Source organism: Salvia hispanica, chromosome 3, assembly GCF_029641045.1.
Source record: "Salvia hispanica isolate PSC_SH4W2 chromosome 3, Shi_PSC_v1, whole genome shotgun sequence".
In the NCBI taxonomy this organism is placed as follows: Eukaryota; Viridiplantae; Streptophyta; class Magnoliopsida; order Lamiales; family Lamiaceae; genus Salvia; species Salvia hispanica.
The window spans coordinates 2,812,371-2,827,887 of record NC_142694.1 but is presented as its reverse complement, the minus strand read 5'-3'; the positions used below and the strand labels follow the sequence as shown (position 1 = coordinate 2,827,887).

General features: G+C 39.2%; 3 protein-coding genes and 1 pseudogene across 4 annotated transcripts; 2 read left to right on the top strand and 2 right to left on the bottom strand.

Moving 5' to 3' along the window:
* Window positions 1-724: 724 nt before the first annotated feature.
* On the bottom strand, window positions 725-3,382 carry LOC125199280 (uncharacterized; annotated as a pseudogene). Its single transcript, XR_016136905.1, has 3 exons — window positions 3,066-3,382; window positions 2,006-2,164; window positions 725-1,802 (listed from the first exon to the last, which is right to left on the bottom strand). The product of XR_016136905.1 is annotated as an uncharacterized LOC125199280 (transcript).
* A 1,632-nt stretch (window positions 3,383-5,014) lies between these two features.
* LOC125199266 (PITH domain protein (DUF1000)) lies at window positions 5,015-7,620 on the top strand. Its single transcript, XM_048097339.2, has 9 exons — window positions 5,015-5,172; window positions 5,424-5,504; window positions 5,831-5,880; window positions 6,186-6,263; window positions 6,444-6,501; window positions 6,576-6,625; window positions 6,760-6,874; window positions 6,951-7,012; window positions 7,281-7,620. Exons 1-9 carry the CDS (start codon window positions 5,089-5,091, stop codon window positions 7,321-7,323), a joined length of 621 nt encoding a protein of 206 aa, XP_047953296.2. The 5' UTR covers window positions 5,015-5,088; the 3' UTR covers window positions 7,324-7,620.
* Window positions 7,621-8,506: 886 nt separating this feature from the next.
* LOC125213784 (serine hydroxymethyltransferase 3, chloroplastic-like) lies at window positions 8,507-12,255 on the top strand. The gene is made up of 11 exons (XM_048114520.2): window positions 8,507-8,661; window positions 9,317-9,574; window positions 9,784-9,979; window positions 10,072-10,246; window positions 10,339-10,569; window positions 10,671-10,793; window positions 10,942-11,046; window positions 11,155-11,241; window positions 11,339-11,446; window positions 11,625-11,697; window positions 11,803-12,255. Exons 2-11 carry the CDS (start codon window positions 9,358-9,360, stop codon window positions 12,075-12,077), a joined length of 1,590 nt encoding a protein of 529 aa, XP_047970477.1. The 5' UTR covers window positions 8,507-8,661; window positions 9,317-9,357; the 3' UTR covers window positions 12,078-12,255.
* Window positions 12,256-12,321: 66 nt separating this feature from the next.
* Window positions 12,322-15,381, bottom strand: CHX28 (cation/hydrogen exchanger 28). Its single transcript, XM_048097341.2, has 4 exons — window positions 15,054-15,381; window positions 13,938-14,933; window positions 13,185-13,775; window positions 12,322-13,027 (listed from the first exon to the last, which is right to left on the bottom strand). Exons 1-4 carry the CDS (start codon window positions 15,234-15,236, stop codon window positions 12,416-12,418), a joined length of 2,382 nt encoding a protein of 793 aa, XP_047953298.2. The 5' UTR covers window positions 15,237-15,381; the 3' UTR covers window positions 12,322-12,415.
* Window positions 15,382-15,517: the final 136 nt, after the last annotated feature.

Genomic DNA, 15,517 nt, shown 5'->3' with positions numbered 1-15,517 from the left:
CGACTATACTTTATTTATTTATTTTAAGTTGTAGACTTTACATTATTATGAAAGGCCAATCATGCTGACATCAATATTTATTTTATATTCTTATGAAGACACCAATGAGTTTTAATAGCTTTGTTATGCATATTTATTTAGTTAGTAACTACTCACATAGGCATTCAAAAATCAATAATCTAATTAGAAAATTCATACATACTACTACCATTTCTTCTACAAATAGGCTTTTACACTTTGAAGTTCAAGTTGGATCAAGTAAGTCAAATTCACTAGTTTACATTTTCATGGCCAATAAATTTTACCTACAACAGGTGACACTTCTAAATCATATGAATAGTTGACTATAAACATTTTAATAAAATGACTAATGAAATTAATAACACAATTACACAACCAAAACCGTTGACCTGAATTATAGCACTCCTATTTGATAATTGGAGTTATCTTCACAAACACAACCACAAGTATATGATAAGATAAGTGGTTATGACAATCTGGTACGTACATGTATTTTCAAACTTCGATTATACTAATAACTATCATAATAATTTCATCTCATTTTGTGGATCAGATCATCTATTCATCAACACAAACCAAAAAAAAATTAAAAAAAAAAAAAAAAAATCCATTATTGAGAATGTTTTAAATGCTTATCATGTCTGACTTGGGCAAAAGAACAGCTAAGGCCTAAGAACAAGGAAGATTCTGTTCTACATTATACGTATACTACTACCTCCGTCCTTGAAAAATAAATTTTTTTAGTACGGCACAGATTTTAATACACAATTGGTAAAGTAAGCAAAATTAATTGGTAAAGTAAGAGAATGGAAAAGGAAAAAAGATAAAGTAAGAGAGAGAAAGAGAAAAGGTAGTGGAAGTAGTCTTAGTATATTGTGGAGTTCAAGTCCTAAAATAAAAGGTTTTAAGTTTATATTTTTAAGGGACGACCCAAAATAGAAATAAGTTCTATTTTTAAGGGACAAAGGTAGTACAATTCTACTCTAATAGTCTCGGCGGTGGTCGAACGAGTTTTAATGCAAAATTAGTAGTAAAATATAGCAATACTCATAGAGAGAATGTGAAGATGAGTCCTGCCTTATTAGAGAGGGAAACTAGCAAAAATAGAAGGTGACTAATTTTTGTGGACGGCCGAAAGTGGATAAAAAAGACTAGGACTATTAGCTGTGGACAGAGGGAGTATTACATAAACTCGATGCATCGGAGGTGTATTAGGCTCATGCTTATCTTAATACACATATCCATGATCGAGGTTATGTAATATCATAATCGACATGATTACGCAATAGAGGATCCGAGCATCTTAAAAGACGAAGAATCTGAATTTAATAAACACTCCATCAAATTTACCGTAATAGAGCTAACAAATTCAGACAGATAAAACAGCATTATGGTGGCTGGAGAGTTACCTTAGATTCTTGATAATTACATTTCAGTCACTTGCTGGAGACGACGACGTTGTCATTCCCTTGCAACGCGTCAGCTGCAGGAAACTTCTTCACCAGAGACTTGGGAAGGTCCAGTTCGTCCTGAATGCAACGCTGCTGAGGATGGCACAACAACTGGCACATGTTTCGGAAAAGGGCACGAGTCAGTCCTTGACCACTCTCGAATATATAGCCTTTGAACTCACTGATTCGTTCGAGGGCGTCAACCAGTGTATCATACACCACTTGTGGACAGTTATGAGGTCCGGGTTTGTCGTCATCCAAGGTGAAGAGCTTCAAAGTTGAAGGCAACTGGGATTGTGGCGGCATGGATGACCTACAGTAGATCAAAATCTGAAACAAGAGAAAGCCAAGAGATTAAGCATAGGCATAGGAAGGCATAAAACAAAGAAAGGTAAGAATATGGAGATGATTTTTTGGTTTTTACAGATCCTAAATGTAACCAAATTTAATTTACTACTATTTTTGTTGATGATAATTGATAATGTAATAAACATATGATATGAGGATGATGTGAGTTCATGATGGTCACTGACCACGCGGAATATACGATTTTGAGCACAGGATTTCTTTGCTTCATGAGTTGCTACTTTGAAAAGCTGAGTGAGATCTGCCTGACTAGCGGATGAATCCACTGAGAGACCTCGTAGAGCAGAAAGTGATGCATCAACTTCACTGCTGAACTCTTTCCGGAGCTGTACAATGAAGCAATAGGACAAAATCAGGTGAATAAGATCAAATAGACTAAGAGTAGCATCAATAACAACTGACTGAGAGGAACAGGAGACAAACTGTGTCTAAGAGCAAAGAGCATAGCATTCATGCCAATATTTCAGCAACCCAATGTCGAAGATGTCTACTTAAATTATCATATCTAAGTCAACCTAAGACATGATCCTGTCCTTTTAGCATCTTGCAGCAAAATTTATCATCCATCAAAACAAAAGAAGTTACTAGCAAAGTAAAATGAGCCCAGATCTTTCAACTTTTCTAAATATGATAACAGGTAGATTTCTAACATACATGGGTCACAACCAACACAAAAAAGAGGCGTGATTCTAATCAACGTGACAACCATGCCACTCAAACAGAAAAACACATACACCATATCACAAAATTATGCAGAGCTCTATAGCAGTGAGTTAGAATGCATAATGTTGATTAAACAAAAGCATTACGAACATGTTCAGCACGAGGTACCAACATATAAAGCTCCGCAGCACGCTTTCATTGCAAATGCATATTGTTATCTTATATAGGCATGCTGCACCCAGTAACAACTAACAAGCCAAAACCAGATAAATCCAAATAGCAAATATTTTCAATCTTGAAACCTCCTAGCTCAACATTGAATTATTTCACTTCTCTTCTGCAATCCCCAATAATGCCTCTCATTCTTAACATAACAAAAGTATTATCCACTGACCACTGAATCAAGTGATACACATGCGAACTCTCACCAGCTAATCTAAGGAGTTAAAGCTGCAGTGCAGCTTCCGAATTCCATCTCACTCTCTCAACCAATCAATTCAACCCTAAAATCCAAACAACACAGTAATTAACTGATCACAAGTGAATAGGGCACAGAAATGGTACCCAATAGGTGGATTTGGAGAGGGCGGAGAACGCGAAACGGTGATCGGGATTGATGCTGAGCTTGGAGTGCACGAATAGCATAATCGCCTGCTTTATTGAATCCAATCGGGTGTAGGGCCGACCGTTGGGCCCGTTCACCTTCATCTCCGCCAACGTTTCCGGCCGACATCAATGCAGAATAGTATGTCCTCGTTCGCGAACCGGACTGCCGGGAGAGTGTATCCGCCGCCGCCGCCGTGAACCGCTTTTGAGCTCCTGACCTCTGCGGAGTCCATTTTCCTCGCTGCCTTTTCCGGTTGATTTCTGATTTTGTTACGATGAATTTGGAGGGTGATTTTGAAATTTCAGTATTCTTAAATTTGAAATTTCACAGTATTCTAAATGGATATCGACGTCTAATATCACAAACTTTAAAATTGTCAAATAATATCACGAACTTTATTCTGGATTTATTTTTTCCCACGAATGAAAAAATTCTTCAAATAAACGGATTTTTTTTCATAATTTCTCAACAACAATTTTGAGAGCTTCAAGTTTTTCAATTTTTGAAGATAGTTTTTCTTGAAACACACCCTCCAAAATTATTCTTCAATCTATTAAAATAACATTAATTTTTTCATTCGTGGGAAAAAACAAACAAGGGGTAAAGTTTGTGATATTATTTGTCAAATTTAAAGTTTGTGGGAAAAACCTAACTTTTTTGAAAATTTCGTGATATTAGATGTCAAGGGATGTAATCAATTGTTAACTAATTATCAATCCCAAATTGAGACCAATTTTCAACCATTAGATTATAAGATCTTGTGGTTAATATAATGCCAAGTGTAATATATTTTAAATTTAAATAATTATTAATTAAATTAAAAGGGTATTAATGTCAAATCCTATATGTAGTAATTATAACTAACTACTTTCTCTCTTCTCAAAATCATCTCAAATCTTTAAATTTACGTAACTCTCTCAATTTAAATTATTTTTTCACAAAAAATATATCAAATTAAAGATAGTTTAATAAGGATTCCAACGAGATCTCAATTACATATGTTCCGACGATGTTCGGGTGATGAAATTTGATAAATTATATTTCAATTTTCGTACATGTTGATAAGCAGCTTTTATCAACAAATACAACAAAAAATCTCAATATATTGTAGGCAAAATCTCAATATTATGCATGTTCAATCTCAATAAAAATGTGTTGATATTTTATTGTCCTTGTATTGATATTCTAATGTCATATTGTTGATATTTGTAATACACAATGTTGATATATAAAAACATCCACGGAAATTATCATATGATAACATAATGACGATATTACCCTTTTGTTAATATTTTGTCTACTATTTATTGAGAATTGTGAGCTTTAATCTCATCCACTCATTTTAAAATCCAAGAGTGAAAATTTAGTCTAGATTTTGGATTAGGGTGCTATAAGCATGAGAATAGGACCCCAGATGCCAATATCCCTAAATTTTGATAAATTTGCAAATTTTGGAGTAGCAAATTTCCCATAAATTTGGTCCACATCGATATTCCGATTTGCAGAATAATATTAAATACGGGTAAAACTCAAATTTGAAAAAAATTAATGTAGCACAATTAAATTCAGGTATTTTTCCTTTCAAATTTCATAAAAAAAATGTAAATGCACCTAAAGTTAGTGTATTTATATGTCAATAAACGATGATATCTTTCAAAATTAAAAACAAAACTATTTTTACTAATAACTTGAATTAGTGTGAAATTCCGAAACAAATTAAAAAAAATTAATCAAGTCCAAAAATCGCAGAGAAAATCAAAATATGTTATATTTACCAATTATTTCAAAAATAATAATATTAGAATTTTGTTAATTTTTTTTAGACAAAAGATACTTTGCGTAACCCATTTTATTTTAGTTTTTTATACTCAGAAGCTCTTTTTAATCTATAGTAGGTGTTCATATATCGGCGCAAATATCTACTTTTTCACGCACAAAAAACACACAACACGCACTCAGATAGCAACCGAGCTGAAAAACATGTCGTGTTTGCACGATCACAGCTGCGAAGAGCACGATTGCTCCACCGATTGGTCTCTCTACAAACACATCGATCTATCCAAGGTTCCGCTCTCTTTCTCTCTCTGCATTAGGTTTACTTGAAAATTCTAATTTTCTGTACATGTGATGATGTGAGGCTCTGTTGCTTATGCGGAGAAATTCGTTGTTTAGAAGAAGAATTAGTGTATTATTTGTGAGTTTTTTTGTTCAGTGATCTGCGAGAATCAACTATCTCGAATTTGTTGAGTCGATTTTCTACAATTTTTTTGTAATCTGAATGTACATAGATCAGCATTTTATCTGTGTTTCTGAAGGTTTCTGCGCTGAATGAGGCTGTTTCTGGAAGTGTGAAGTCGGTGTTCAAAGATTGGGAGCAGCGGCTGAACTCTTCAGAGGTACTCCCTAATCTGTTGAGTTTTGGTTACCGATAGGTTTTCCATAAATTGATGTTTTGAGTTATTGTTTCAGTGGTGAAGTCTGATTGCTATATTTGTCAGTGGATTAGTATCACGTTGTATTGGATTAAAAAAGTTTTTAGTTGCTATTGAATTGCTTTGTTTCTTATCTTCAATAGATGTTGTATTTTAGTATTAAGTCATGTATATGCTAGCATGAGGTATGGTGGAGGGGACATTTATATGTCTTCTTTTCTCTTATTGATTGTGTGTGTTGTGTTTGATAGCTATAAATTACTTCATCGATTTTGTTTTGAATGCCACAGGGTTACTTGGAAAGCAACGAAGATGATCCTGAGTTGATAGTCTTTATTCCGTGAGTATCAAACTTTCTCTGTTCGATGGATTGAGTGGCGAGTGTCCTGTTATTTTTTTCATGAAAGAAATAGTTGATAAGAATTAAGGAATGACTTGTATGTTCATCGTGGAAGCCTCAACTGGTAGCAAACTGCATACTCTGCAGCTAAAAATCCATTTAACTATGTGATAGCTCAAAGCTTAGCTTATTGTATTTTTTATGGAATTGTTGATGTTCTCAATTGGATGATCTACTACCTGATTGATTTTCATTTAGCCGGTTAATTTTATTGAAATGTGCTTATATGTTTGCTTAATGTATAGATTTACATCAGATGTTAAGCTAAAGAGCATTTCAATCGTTGGTGGTGCTGATGGGACGAGTCCTGCGAAGATGAGAGCGTGAGTTCTAATAACTTTTTGCTTTTTCATTTTAATATGATATAGTTAAGTGTGCTCTTTTCCCCTATAATTTACTAGAATTGTATTAGTGTATTACATTGCCGAATTTTGTCAATTTATCCTTATCACCATATCTTGCTACCTATTATTTTTGTTGCCTGAATGAGCTGCTTAACCCAGATTCATCAACCGAGAGGGTATTGACTTTTCAGATGCTCAGAATATGCAAGCCGTGCAGGTATGCTGTTACGTAAGCTATTTGGTCAGATTGTACTCGTAATTCTAGTATTGACTTTTTTTAAATCATCTTAGGAGTGGGATTTGGCAGAAAATTTACAAGGAGTTTTGGAGTACCAGACAAGGTGAGGTTTAAATTATACTTTTAGCACCGTGTGCATTTTGTATCGGTATCCGACTGCAATCTTTTCTTGAAAAAATTTCCGTAGATCTCTTCACCAATCTTGAATTTCTGACTCTCTTAATAATGTATCAACAGGTATTCGAGATTTCAGAGTGTTGGGAACCTCACGTTGCATTTCCCAGTTAATTTTGGTGGCAATGCAAGTACAACTCAAATACATTACATTGGGTTGAAAGGAGAAGCTACTCAGGTATTGTGGTAGCGAAATTTGATTTGAATATGTTCTTTGCTGCTCTTTTACGTGATCTAATATCAACCTCATGCAGCTGAAAAGAGATGTCGTTGCGACAATAGTCTATGAAATCACACCAAATCCTTCAGACCACAAGTGAGTTCTCATAAACTCATTCTACCCCCACCCAGAAAGAAGCCTGAGTATTTGTCATTTGCACATAAAAAGCTTGAGTTTGATATATAGTATAGTAAGTTTGATAGTACTACTTTTTTGTAAGTTGCATACGAAAACATAATTTCTTAATAGTAGTAGTTAGTAGCATCTTATGGTATACCCATGTACTAACAAGTCGACATATACAAACTTAGACTTCAAATACCATTTCTCGAATCCATTACTTAAATTTTGATATGTTGTGCAGAACACGAGCTGAGACTGGCGGCGGCCTTTCACACGTGGAGTGAGCTCCCCTCATTGGCATGACTAAAACTTCTGATATCAATGGCTTTTGGTCATGAGATATAAGATCAATCTAACTCGAAAGTGGCTAGTTTGTTTCACAGAGAAGTTCACCTTTTTCTGCCATAGAAATGCTGCATTTCTTGAAAGTTTGAGAGGTTGTGAACTTCCCCACGCATCTCTCAATACTGAACTTTCTGAATGTCAAACAATTTAGGTTCATTTTCTTTTTTGGCAGCGATGGGAATGTGTTGTTTCTTACATATGTTTTCAATTTCAAAGTATGTCGTCTTATACGTCGAGTCTGGTTGTTTATCTTTGTTCGTGGTTTTTGCTCCATATAGTGTCGGATGCCTATCCCGCTTGCATCCCGTATCAGGTTGGCACGGTTGGTTGTGCCCATGCCTGCCAAGCTGTTGCTTTAAATGATGCACCCAAAGAATGACGAAAAGCAAAAAAAACTCATGAAATTTGGATACTAAATTCATCTCAACAAAACTTAAGAGAGCTGATTCAATAAAATAACAGTAAATGCCCTTTGAATGAAAGATGCATCGTCCAATATAACGTGGCTAGTTCACATCCAATACCGTAGGGTAGTTGTCTCAGATTTTCTTTAGAAATGTAGTTGTCCAAGATTTTCTAAAGCAATATTCTAAAATATCTGACTTGGTTTGCTATCATATTAAACCCCAACCCTTATTACTATTACTGATTTTTTTTTTAACAATTCTATATTATATACTCCCTCTATCCCCTATTAAGAGTCACACTTTTCCATTTCGGTTCGTCCCCAATTAAGAGTCACGCTTTATTTTTTACCATAAATGGTAAGTAGGTCTCACATTCCACTAACTCAATTCACTCACATTTTATTATAAAACTAATATAAAAAAATGAGTCTCACATTCCACTAACTTTTTCAACCAACTTTTCTTTACATTTCTTAAAACCCGTGCCCGGTAAAAATGTCTCCTAATGGGGGACGGAGGGAGTAATATAATGTACGTAGTCGTGACTATTATTATTACAAAATAAAATAACATCATATAAGTCGATCGACTATTTTTTTTTGAATAATCTCATACTTTAATGAAACGAATTATTTAATTAAAATGCAAAATAAAATATGTTAATTGATAATGGTATTTGTTCGTAGTCGCATACAAATGGAGCGAGTATAATAAGATTGAGCGGCGCGCGCTTTTCCTTGAGCCACCTAGGTTTTATTTTCTCCACTGCTCACTCCCATTTTTGCATAATCAACACCCAATTTTTTTACATTTGACGAAAATCTCTGGCAAATTGCTTCTCTTTCTTTACAAGGAGGAGAAGGTCTTGAGGTATTGTATTGTTGCGTAGCTGAAGAATCCAGTTATTTTTGCTCTGTTTGCGTGGTTATTTGTTTTCATCGGGTTACCGTTGCTGTTTTTTGACGCTGTTAGATTCGAAAGTTGAACGTTGAGTTGTTGTGCAAAGTTTTCTGCTGATTTCGAGCTCGTTGATAGCTTATTTTCGAGATAAAAAGAGTAGTTTTTTCTCTCGTTAGAAGTATTTGTGCCTCTCTAACTTCTTTGAAATGAATTTGCTGATTGTCGTTGTGATGAGTTGGATTGAGATGTTAATTCAAAGTATCAAAAATCAAACTCTATTGTTATTGAGCAAGGAACAATTTTTTTTCTTAGATAGTTGAAGTACTCCTAGTTTATATTCAATTGTTTTTTCATTTCTTATTTTTTTAATCTTGAGAGACTCATAATTGTTTTTGATTTAATCTGCTTCGTGTGGCAATATGGTTTTAGATGAATCGTTATCAGAATACACTGCTTTTTAATTACTAGAATTAGATTTTTGTTGCAGTGTTTTATTTATTTCAGAAAAATTATCTGGGATGCATACCGTTGTGTTAATCTAAAATAACTGCAAACGTAAATGTTAGGCAGCTGAGACTTTTGTTTCGGTATTTGAAGTAATTGTGTTCTTAATGGTGTATTTCAGTTTAATTATAAAAAACATCTCTGCTTCCCGAGAGAGCTAGCATGCAGGCTTGTGGTGGATCTGCAATCATGAATTCCATTCAGCAACCAGTTGGGATTAAGACATCAGTATTTCCTTCAAACTGGATGGGTGCGATTGGAAGCCCGAGTCATGTTAAAATGAGTTCGTTCAAGCCTTGTAGATCATCTCAACTTGAAGGGAGCTTAGTCACTGGGAAGCCGCCTTCTTCTGCGCCTATTCCCGTACCTGAAGTTGGAGGTATTGTTCATAACTGGCTGCTTCTGTATGACATGATACTATGGATTATTTCCCTTTTTCTTCCATTCTCTTAGTATTTGCATTTGTTGTTGTGATGGTGTGCATATCAATTGTTCTGCTCTTAAAGTAATTGAACAGGCAAAATTCTCTCCCTTGTTGAATTGGTTGGAGTTACAAATTGTTTTGTTGTTGTTAATTAAAATGACTAGGAACTGGGAGTAGCTTTGTGGATTTTGGCTTGAAAGAAGTTGATCCAGAGGTTCGCAGCATTATTGACAAGGAGAAAAATCGTCAATTCAGAAGCTTGGAACTTATTGCTTCAGAGAATTTCACTTCTCGAGCTGTGATGGAAGCAGTTGGCTCTTGCCTCACGAACAAGTACTCCGAGGGATTACCTGGCAAAAGGTATGTTAGAATTTAGAAGGGGAGTTAATGATACATTTTGGCATTATTTTGTTTAATCTGTATTCAACTCACGAGAACATTTTTTGCCTCAGATATTATGGTGGCAATGAGTTCATTGATGAACTTGAGATTCTTTGTCAAGAGAGGGCTCTTGCAGCTTTTAATTTGGATGGAAGTAAATGGGGTGTGAATGTCCAGCCGTTGTCTGGTTCACCCGCTAATTTTGAGGTCTACACAGCGGTTCTTAACCCACATGACCGTATAATGGTATATGAGATTCTTTCTTTTAAGCTCTTTGCATCAATGTTTTGATGCATTTACAGCTAATAAATACTCGGGTGATTTTGAATCGACATTAGGGACTGGATTTACCACACGGTGGGCACTTGTCGCACGGTTTCATGACTGCTAAGCGACGGGTTTCGGGAACCTCTATATATTTTGAATCGATGCCTTATCGATTGGATGAGACTACAGGCCTTGTTGACTATGATATGCTTGAGAAAACAGCTGCCCTCTTCCGTCCCAAACTTATCATTGCAGGCGCTAGTGCTTATCCTCGAGATTTTGACTATCCTCGCATGAGAAAGGTACAATATCCCATGTAATGATTCATAAATTTATTATATTACCTCTTCGTGCCTGCTCAATTTCATTCACATCTAAATATGTTTCTTGATGCTCCTTGTAGATTGCAGATGCTGCGGGTGCTTTTCTTATGATGGATATGGCTCATATTAGTGGGCTTGTTTCTGCATCTGTTGTTGCTAATCCTTTTGAGTTCTGTGACATTGTAACCACAACAACACATAAGGTTAATGTTGATTCTTATTTTTTCAATTCTTACAAGCTCGACACCCGGGCAATATGCATGTTGTCTAAAACACTTTCACAGAGCTTTATGAGTTGCTGCTTTTACTCAAGTAGGCTGCCGTTTAAATGTATATTTCATGTTTCTGTAGTCTCTCCGGGGTCCTCGAGGTGGCATGATCTTTTTCAAGAAGGAACCTGTTTTGGGAGTTGATCTGGAAACTGCAATTAACAATGCCGTTTTTCCAGGATTGCAGGTCTGAGAATATAGTCTGCTTTGCTCACCATTATGGTGCCAAATATCAATCTTTCTTGATAGATGTATTTGTTTTTTGGTCTCTCAATCCACTTGTAAATTTGAACAGGGAGGCCCACATAATCACACCATTGGAGGGCTTGCTGTTTCTCTTAAGCATGCAAAATCTCCAGAATTCAAGGCTTACCAAAGCAAGGTAGTATCCAGAGTTACTCTCATGATAATAAATCAATAACCATCTTGAATTGTCAGTGAAATGCTTGCCCATTTTGACAATAATTTCCCCTGCACAGGTGGTCTCGAATTGTAGAGCTCTAGCTTCACGATTGATGGAGTTGGGATACAAACTCGTTTCCGGTGGGAGTGATAACCATCTGGTTCTTGTGGATCTCCGTCCCTTGGTAAACATCATACTTTCATATTTCCCCTTAGCTATTTATTCCCTTTTATCTGCAACTTGAGTTTTACTACTCCAATCAATCACATGAGAAGCACTTGACCAAGTTTTTAAAATTTTCACTTTAGTTCAATCAATAAGGCATTGATATTGAATTATTAATGCATATGATGTTTGAATAGAGCATTGATGGCGCGAGAGTGGAGAAAATTCTCGACATGGCATCTATAACCCTCAACAAAAACTCTGTACCTGGTGAGTGTATACAGTTTCAACTTCTTGAATCCAGATACTGTATCTGTTCCTTTGCTTCTTTTCTTTTTTTTTTTGGCCCCTTACTCCCGTGTTTTCGCCATATAGGTGACAAAAGTGCACTAGTGCCCGGTGGCATACGTATAGGTTCGCCTGCCATGACTACCCGAGGCTTTAGTGAAAAAGAGTTTGTTGCGGTTGCAGACTTCATCCACGAAGGTGTGCAAATCACCCAGGAAGCAAAGAAAGCTGCTTCAGGCCCCAAGCTCCAAGATTTCATGAAATTTGTGACATCCCCGAGCTTCCCATTGGCCGACCGGGTGTCGGATCTGCAAAGAAGAGTTGAGGCGCTGACAACTCAATTCCCCATTCCTGGCTTGTGAGTAAAATAGCAAGCACTCGAGTAACAATCCTCACTTTGCCATTGCTAAATTAAGTCCTTTTTTTTGGATTTTCATTTGATCAGACAATAAAACCACTCCACGTTTTTGTTGTTTGGAATGTTGTAATACTTGATGATACATTGTGTTCTTGATCCTTATCCAAAATTTTGTAATAGCATACACTCTCTCTTTCTCTCTCTCTCTCTCTCTCTCATTCACACACAGACTGGTTCGGTGCAATACAATTTGGGTTGATTAAAAAACATTGAGACACAATACTTACAAGTGACAGCATTTGAAAATTGAAATCAAATGCTGTATATCTGTACAAAATCACTCTACATGATTGAGAATTCCTCTTGGAGACCATCTAGTTCCCCCTTGAGGCTGTGCTGTTGTATTACCATAACAGAGGCCGTTGCGGAGAAATCTGAAGCGGAGAGGATGTCCCCGATGGGGCCGAGCTCTGGGCACTCCTCCCAGTCATTCATCCCCACCGTGAGGAGCGAGTTCACCCTCCCGCCCCGCCCCACGATGAACAGACCATACTGTGCCTCGAGCGACCTCAACGTCGAGAAGGCCTGCCCCGAGTTACTCAGGTACTTCTCCATGTAGGCCACATGCCCTCCGGCTACATGCCTGTCGTAGAAGTCTGCAAAGCACTCATCATCAACTTTCATCTCCTCTTGATGCTCCGCGGTGTTGGCCCTCGCCATGGTCACGATCGAAGACACGCTGTCCCCGGCAGCCTCTAGCAGGAACCGTATGACCGTCAACTTCACACCCGAGTGACAGGCCACCCTACCGGCAAAGGCTAGTGCCTCCCGGTCATCCTTCCCACCTATGAAAATCACTGCTGCATAGAGGGATATGGCCGATCTTGACAGCGCCGTCGCCCCGAGGCCCCGGTCGACTAGAATCCCGACCGAGCACGGCGCGTGGCGAAGGATCTGTCAAATCAAAGGAGTTATCCTTGTTAGCTCTACAACAAGGTAAGTCTAGTTGATTCTTTTTTCTTTGCGAACTCACACACACCAGCGACGTCTTACCAACTGAATTGTACTCCGTTGCTAATATATTTGAACTTTGGTTTAACACATCACATACCTTGCGATTGACATGCCTAAAGCCAGCATGGCCAAGATCAAGCCTTCCACTAGGCTCTTGTTGCTTGTGAAAAGGCAAAACTATGAGTGAAATTGATAGATCCTCTGCTAAGATGCAGACATCTTGGTGCATGTTGTTGAGTGTGGAGAGCGCCAGCATCCGGTGCGTCGTGATCCCGTCTCCGTCTTCGTCCAGATACGCATTCACGCCTGTGGTGATCTGCTCCCTCATCTCCACCACCGTCGGGTCCGTCACCGTCACCGCATCCATGCTCTGATTGTGCGCCAGCGTCGCCGCAATCCTGTCGGTCAGCTCCACCATGTCCGTCAGATGAACCAGGATACCCGGGTCCAACGGCCCCCGCGAGATCGCCATGAGGTTCGCCGCCCCGCCCACGTGCTGTGTGCCCCGGACGCACATCAGCACTCGCAGCTCGCTAGAGGGGTTCAGCCACTGGAGCGCCATCCTCTGCGTCGGGGCGTGCCGCCTCGCCCGCCTGATGATGCTCGACACCACCAGTGGGGTGTAGACCACCGTCAGCAGCGTCGTGAACACGAGGGCGAGGCTCGTCGAGATGCTTGTGTAGTTCATCTGCACCATCATCAGAAATTTGAAATCAGACTAGTGATGCAGACAGTTCAAAAACCGCCGGTTCCGGTTCAGATTTTGCTTAAACCGCCGTTGGAACCAATAGGCCGGTTCCGGTCCGGTTAAAAACGCACACCACTGAATCAGACTAACAAAATGACTCACATTTGTGGCCATGATGGCTAAGTAGACATGGAAATGGCCCTTGATGTTGAGCAGCAGACCCGTGGCGACAGAGTCCTGCCAGTGCAAGCCGAGCATCACACCCGACAGCCCCGCCCCGATAACCTTCCCGAGGGTGGCGATCAAGAAGACGAAGGCGATCCTCGCCCACGTCTGCAGCTTCCCGGCTTGGAACTGTTTGAATTGGGCCTCTGTCCCAACCCAGAAGAAGAAGAGTGGGTAAAAAATTGCATTGAAGAAATAGTTCACTTGAATGATCATCATCTTAGCTATCCTCCCATCTCTAGGCATGAAAACTCCGGCGAGAAACGAGCTCAGAATCTTGTTATACTTGACGCACAGCGGCGAGAAGCTGCAGAGCATGACCACATAGGCCACCGCGAGAACCAGGTGGGAGCACTTCATGGGCTTCCCCTCCGGGTTCTCGCGGTTGACCCAGTTCATGATCAGCGGCGTCACCTTCGCCGCCACAACCACCTCCACGGCCACGAGGGACACCATGGAGACGACGGTCCTGACGCTCCGGTAGTAGAACCCGTCGAGGGGGTCGAAGATGATGAAGCCGATGCAGATGAGGAGGGTGGCGACGAGGTCGGTGTGGATGCCCGCGGAGACGACGAAGCGGCCGATGTCGGACTTGCCTATCTTGAGGTCGGTGATGAGGCGGGTGAGGAGGGGGCTGGCGGTGCCGGAGATGATGACGGAGAGGCAGAGGTTGAAGGGGACGCTGGAGGTCTCCGGGATGTCGAGGAAGGGGGTGAGGAACGAGGCCATGACGAAGGTGGTCAAGATGGCCGAGTAGGCCACCTTGGCCTCGGGGAGGTGGATCTCGAGGAAGATGTTGGGGTCTACCTCGAGACCCACCACGAACATGTGGAGGACCATCGCGACCTCCACAATGTACTCGATTGTGTTGCGGATGCCCTCCCCCTTCGTGTGCTTGCGTATCATCGGGAGATTGCTCAGGAATAGCCCCACCTGAGACGGGAAGCAATTAATTAATTTATTAAAAAAGTAAAAGAAAACGGGATAAATGAGGAACCATTATTGATTTTTTAAATTAAAAAAAAAAAAGGAAAAAAGGGGGAGGAGAGAGACTATGCATTCGGAGAAGATCCGGGGCTGGGAGAGGCGGCGGAGGAAGATGTGGAGGAAGTTGCAGAGGAAGACGATGAAGAAGAATCCGAGCATGTAGACGGCCACGGTTGCGAGCCGGAAAGTCATGCTGCCGTTTGTGCATAGGGCAGCATTTGTCATGTTCTTCAAATTTCCGATATCCATTTTTTCTTTTTTTTCTTCTTTAAGATTTGTGATGATTTTGTATTTTTTTTTAATTGGAAACTGTGGTTGAATATGTATAATTCAATAATCTATGAGTTCTTTCTATCTAGTCTGAGGGATTATTGTTATTTTTGTTGAAAAAAAGAAGAAAAAAAATCTGAGTTTTGTGAGGAGAGAGAGCTTTATAACTAGCTATTCGTAGAATGTGGTGTTCCTGTGGTGAACAAACACACCATGCATGCAGGCAGATTTTGCTCAAACAAAACATACAAAAAATAATA

What these genes read in the sequence shown, in the direction of transcription:
- LOC125199266 (XM_048097339.2), top strand. Translation starts at nt 5,089, where the DNA reads ATGTCGTGTTTGCACGATCACAGCTGCGAAGAGCACGATTGCTCCACC. An exon ending in AACACATCGATCTATCCAAG is followed by an intron (nt 5,173 to 5,423) that starts GTTCCGCTCTCT and finishes GTGTTTCTGAAG; the next exon opens with GTTTCTGCGCTGAATGAGGC. An exon ending in CCAAATCCTTCAGACCACAA is followed by an intron (nt 7,013 to 7,280) that starts GTGAGTTCTCAT and finishes TATGTTGTGCAG; the next exon opens with AACACGAGCTGAGACTGGCG.
- CHX28 (XM_048097341.2), bottom strand. Translation starts at nt 15,236, where the DNA reads ATGGATATCGGAAATTTGAAGAACATGACAAATGCTGCCCTATGCACA. An exon ending in TAGCCATCATGGCCACAAAT is followed by an intron (nt 13,776 to 13,937) that starts GTGAGTCATTTT and finishes ATGATGGTGCAG; the next exon opens with ATGAACTACACAAGCATCTC. An exon ending in TTAGGCATGTCAATCGCAAG is followed by an intron (nt 13,028 to 13,184) that starts GTATGTGATGTG and finishes TTGATTTGACAG; the next exon opens with ATCCTTCGCCACGCGCCGTG.
- LOC125213784 (XM_048114520.2), top strand. Translation starts at nt 9,358, where the DNA reads ATGCAGGCTTGTGGTGGATCTGCAATCATGAATTCCATTCAGCAACCA. An exon ending in TAACCACAACAACACATAAG is followed by an intron (nt 10,794 to 10,941) that starts GTTAATGTTGAT and finishes ATGTTTCTGTAG; the next exon opens with TCTCTCCGGGGTCCTCGAGG. An exon ending in CCGTTTTTCCAGGATTGCAG is followed by an intron (nt 11,047 to 11,154) that starts GTCTGAGAATAT and finishes AAATTTGAACAG; the next exon opens with GGAGGCCCACATAATCACAC.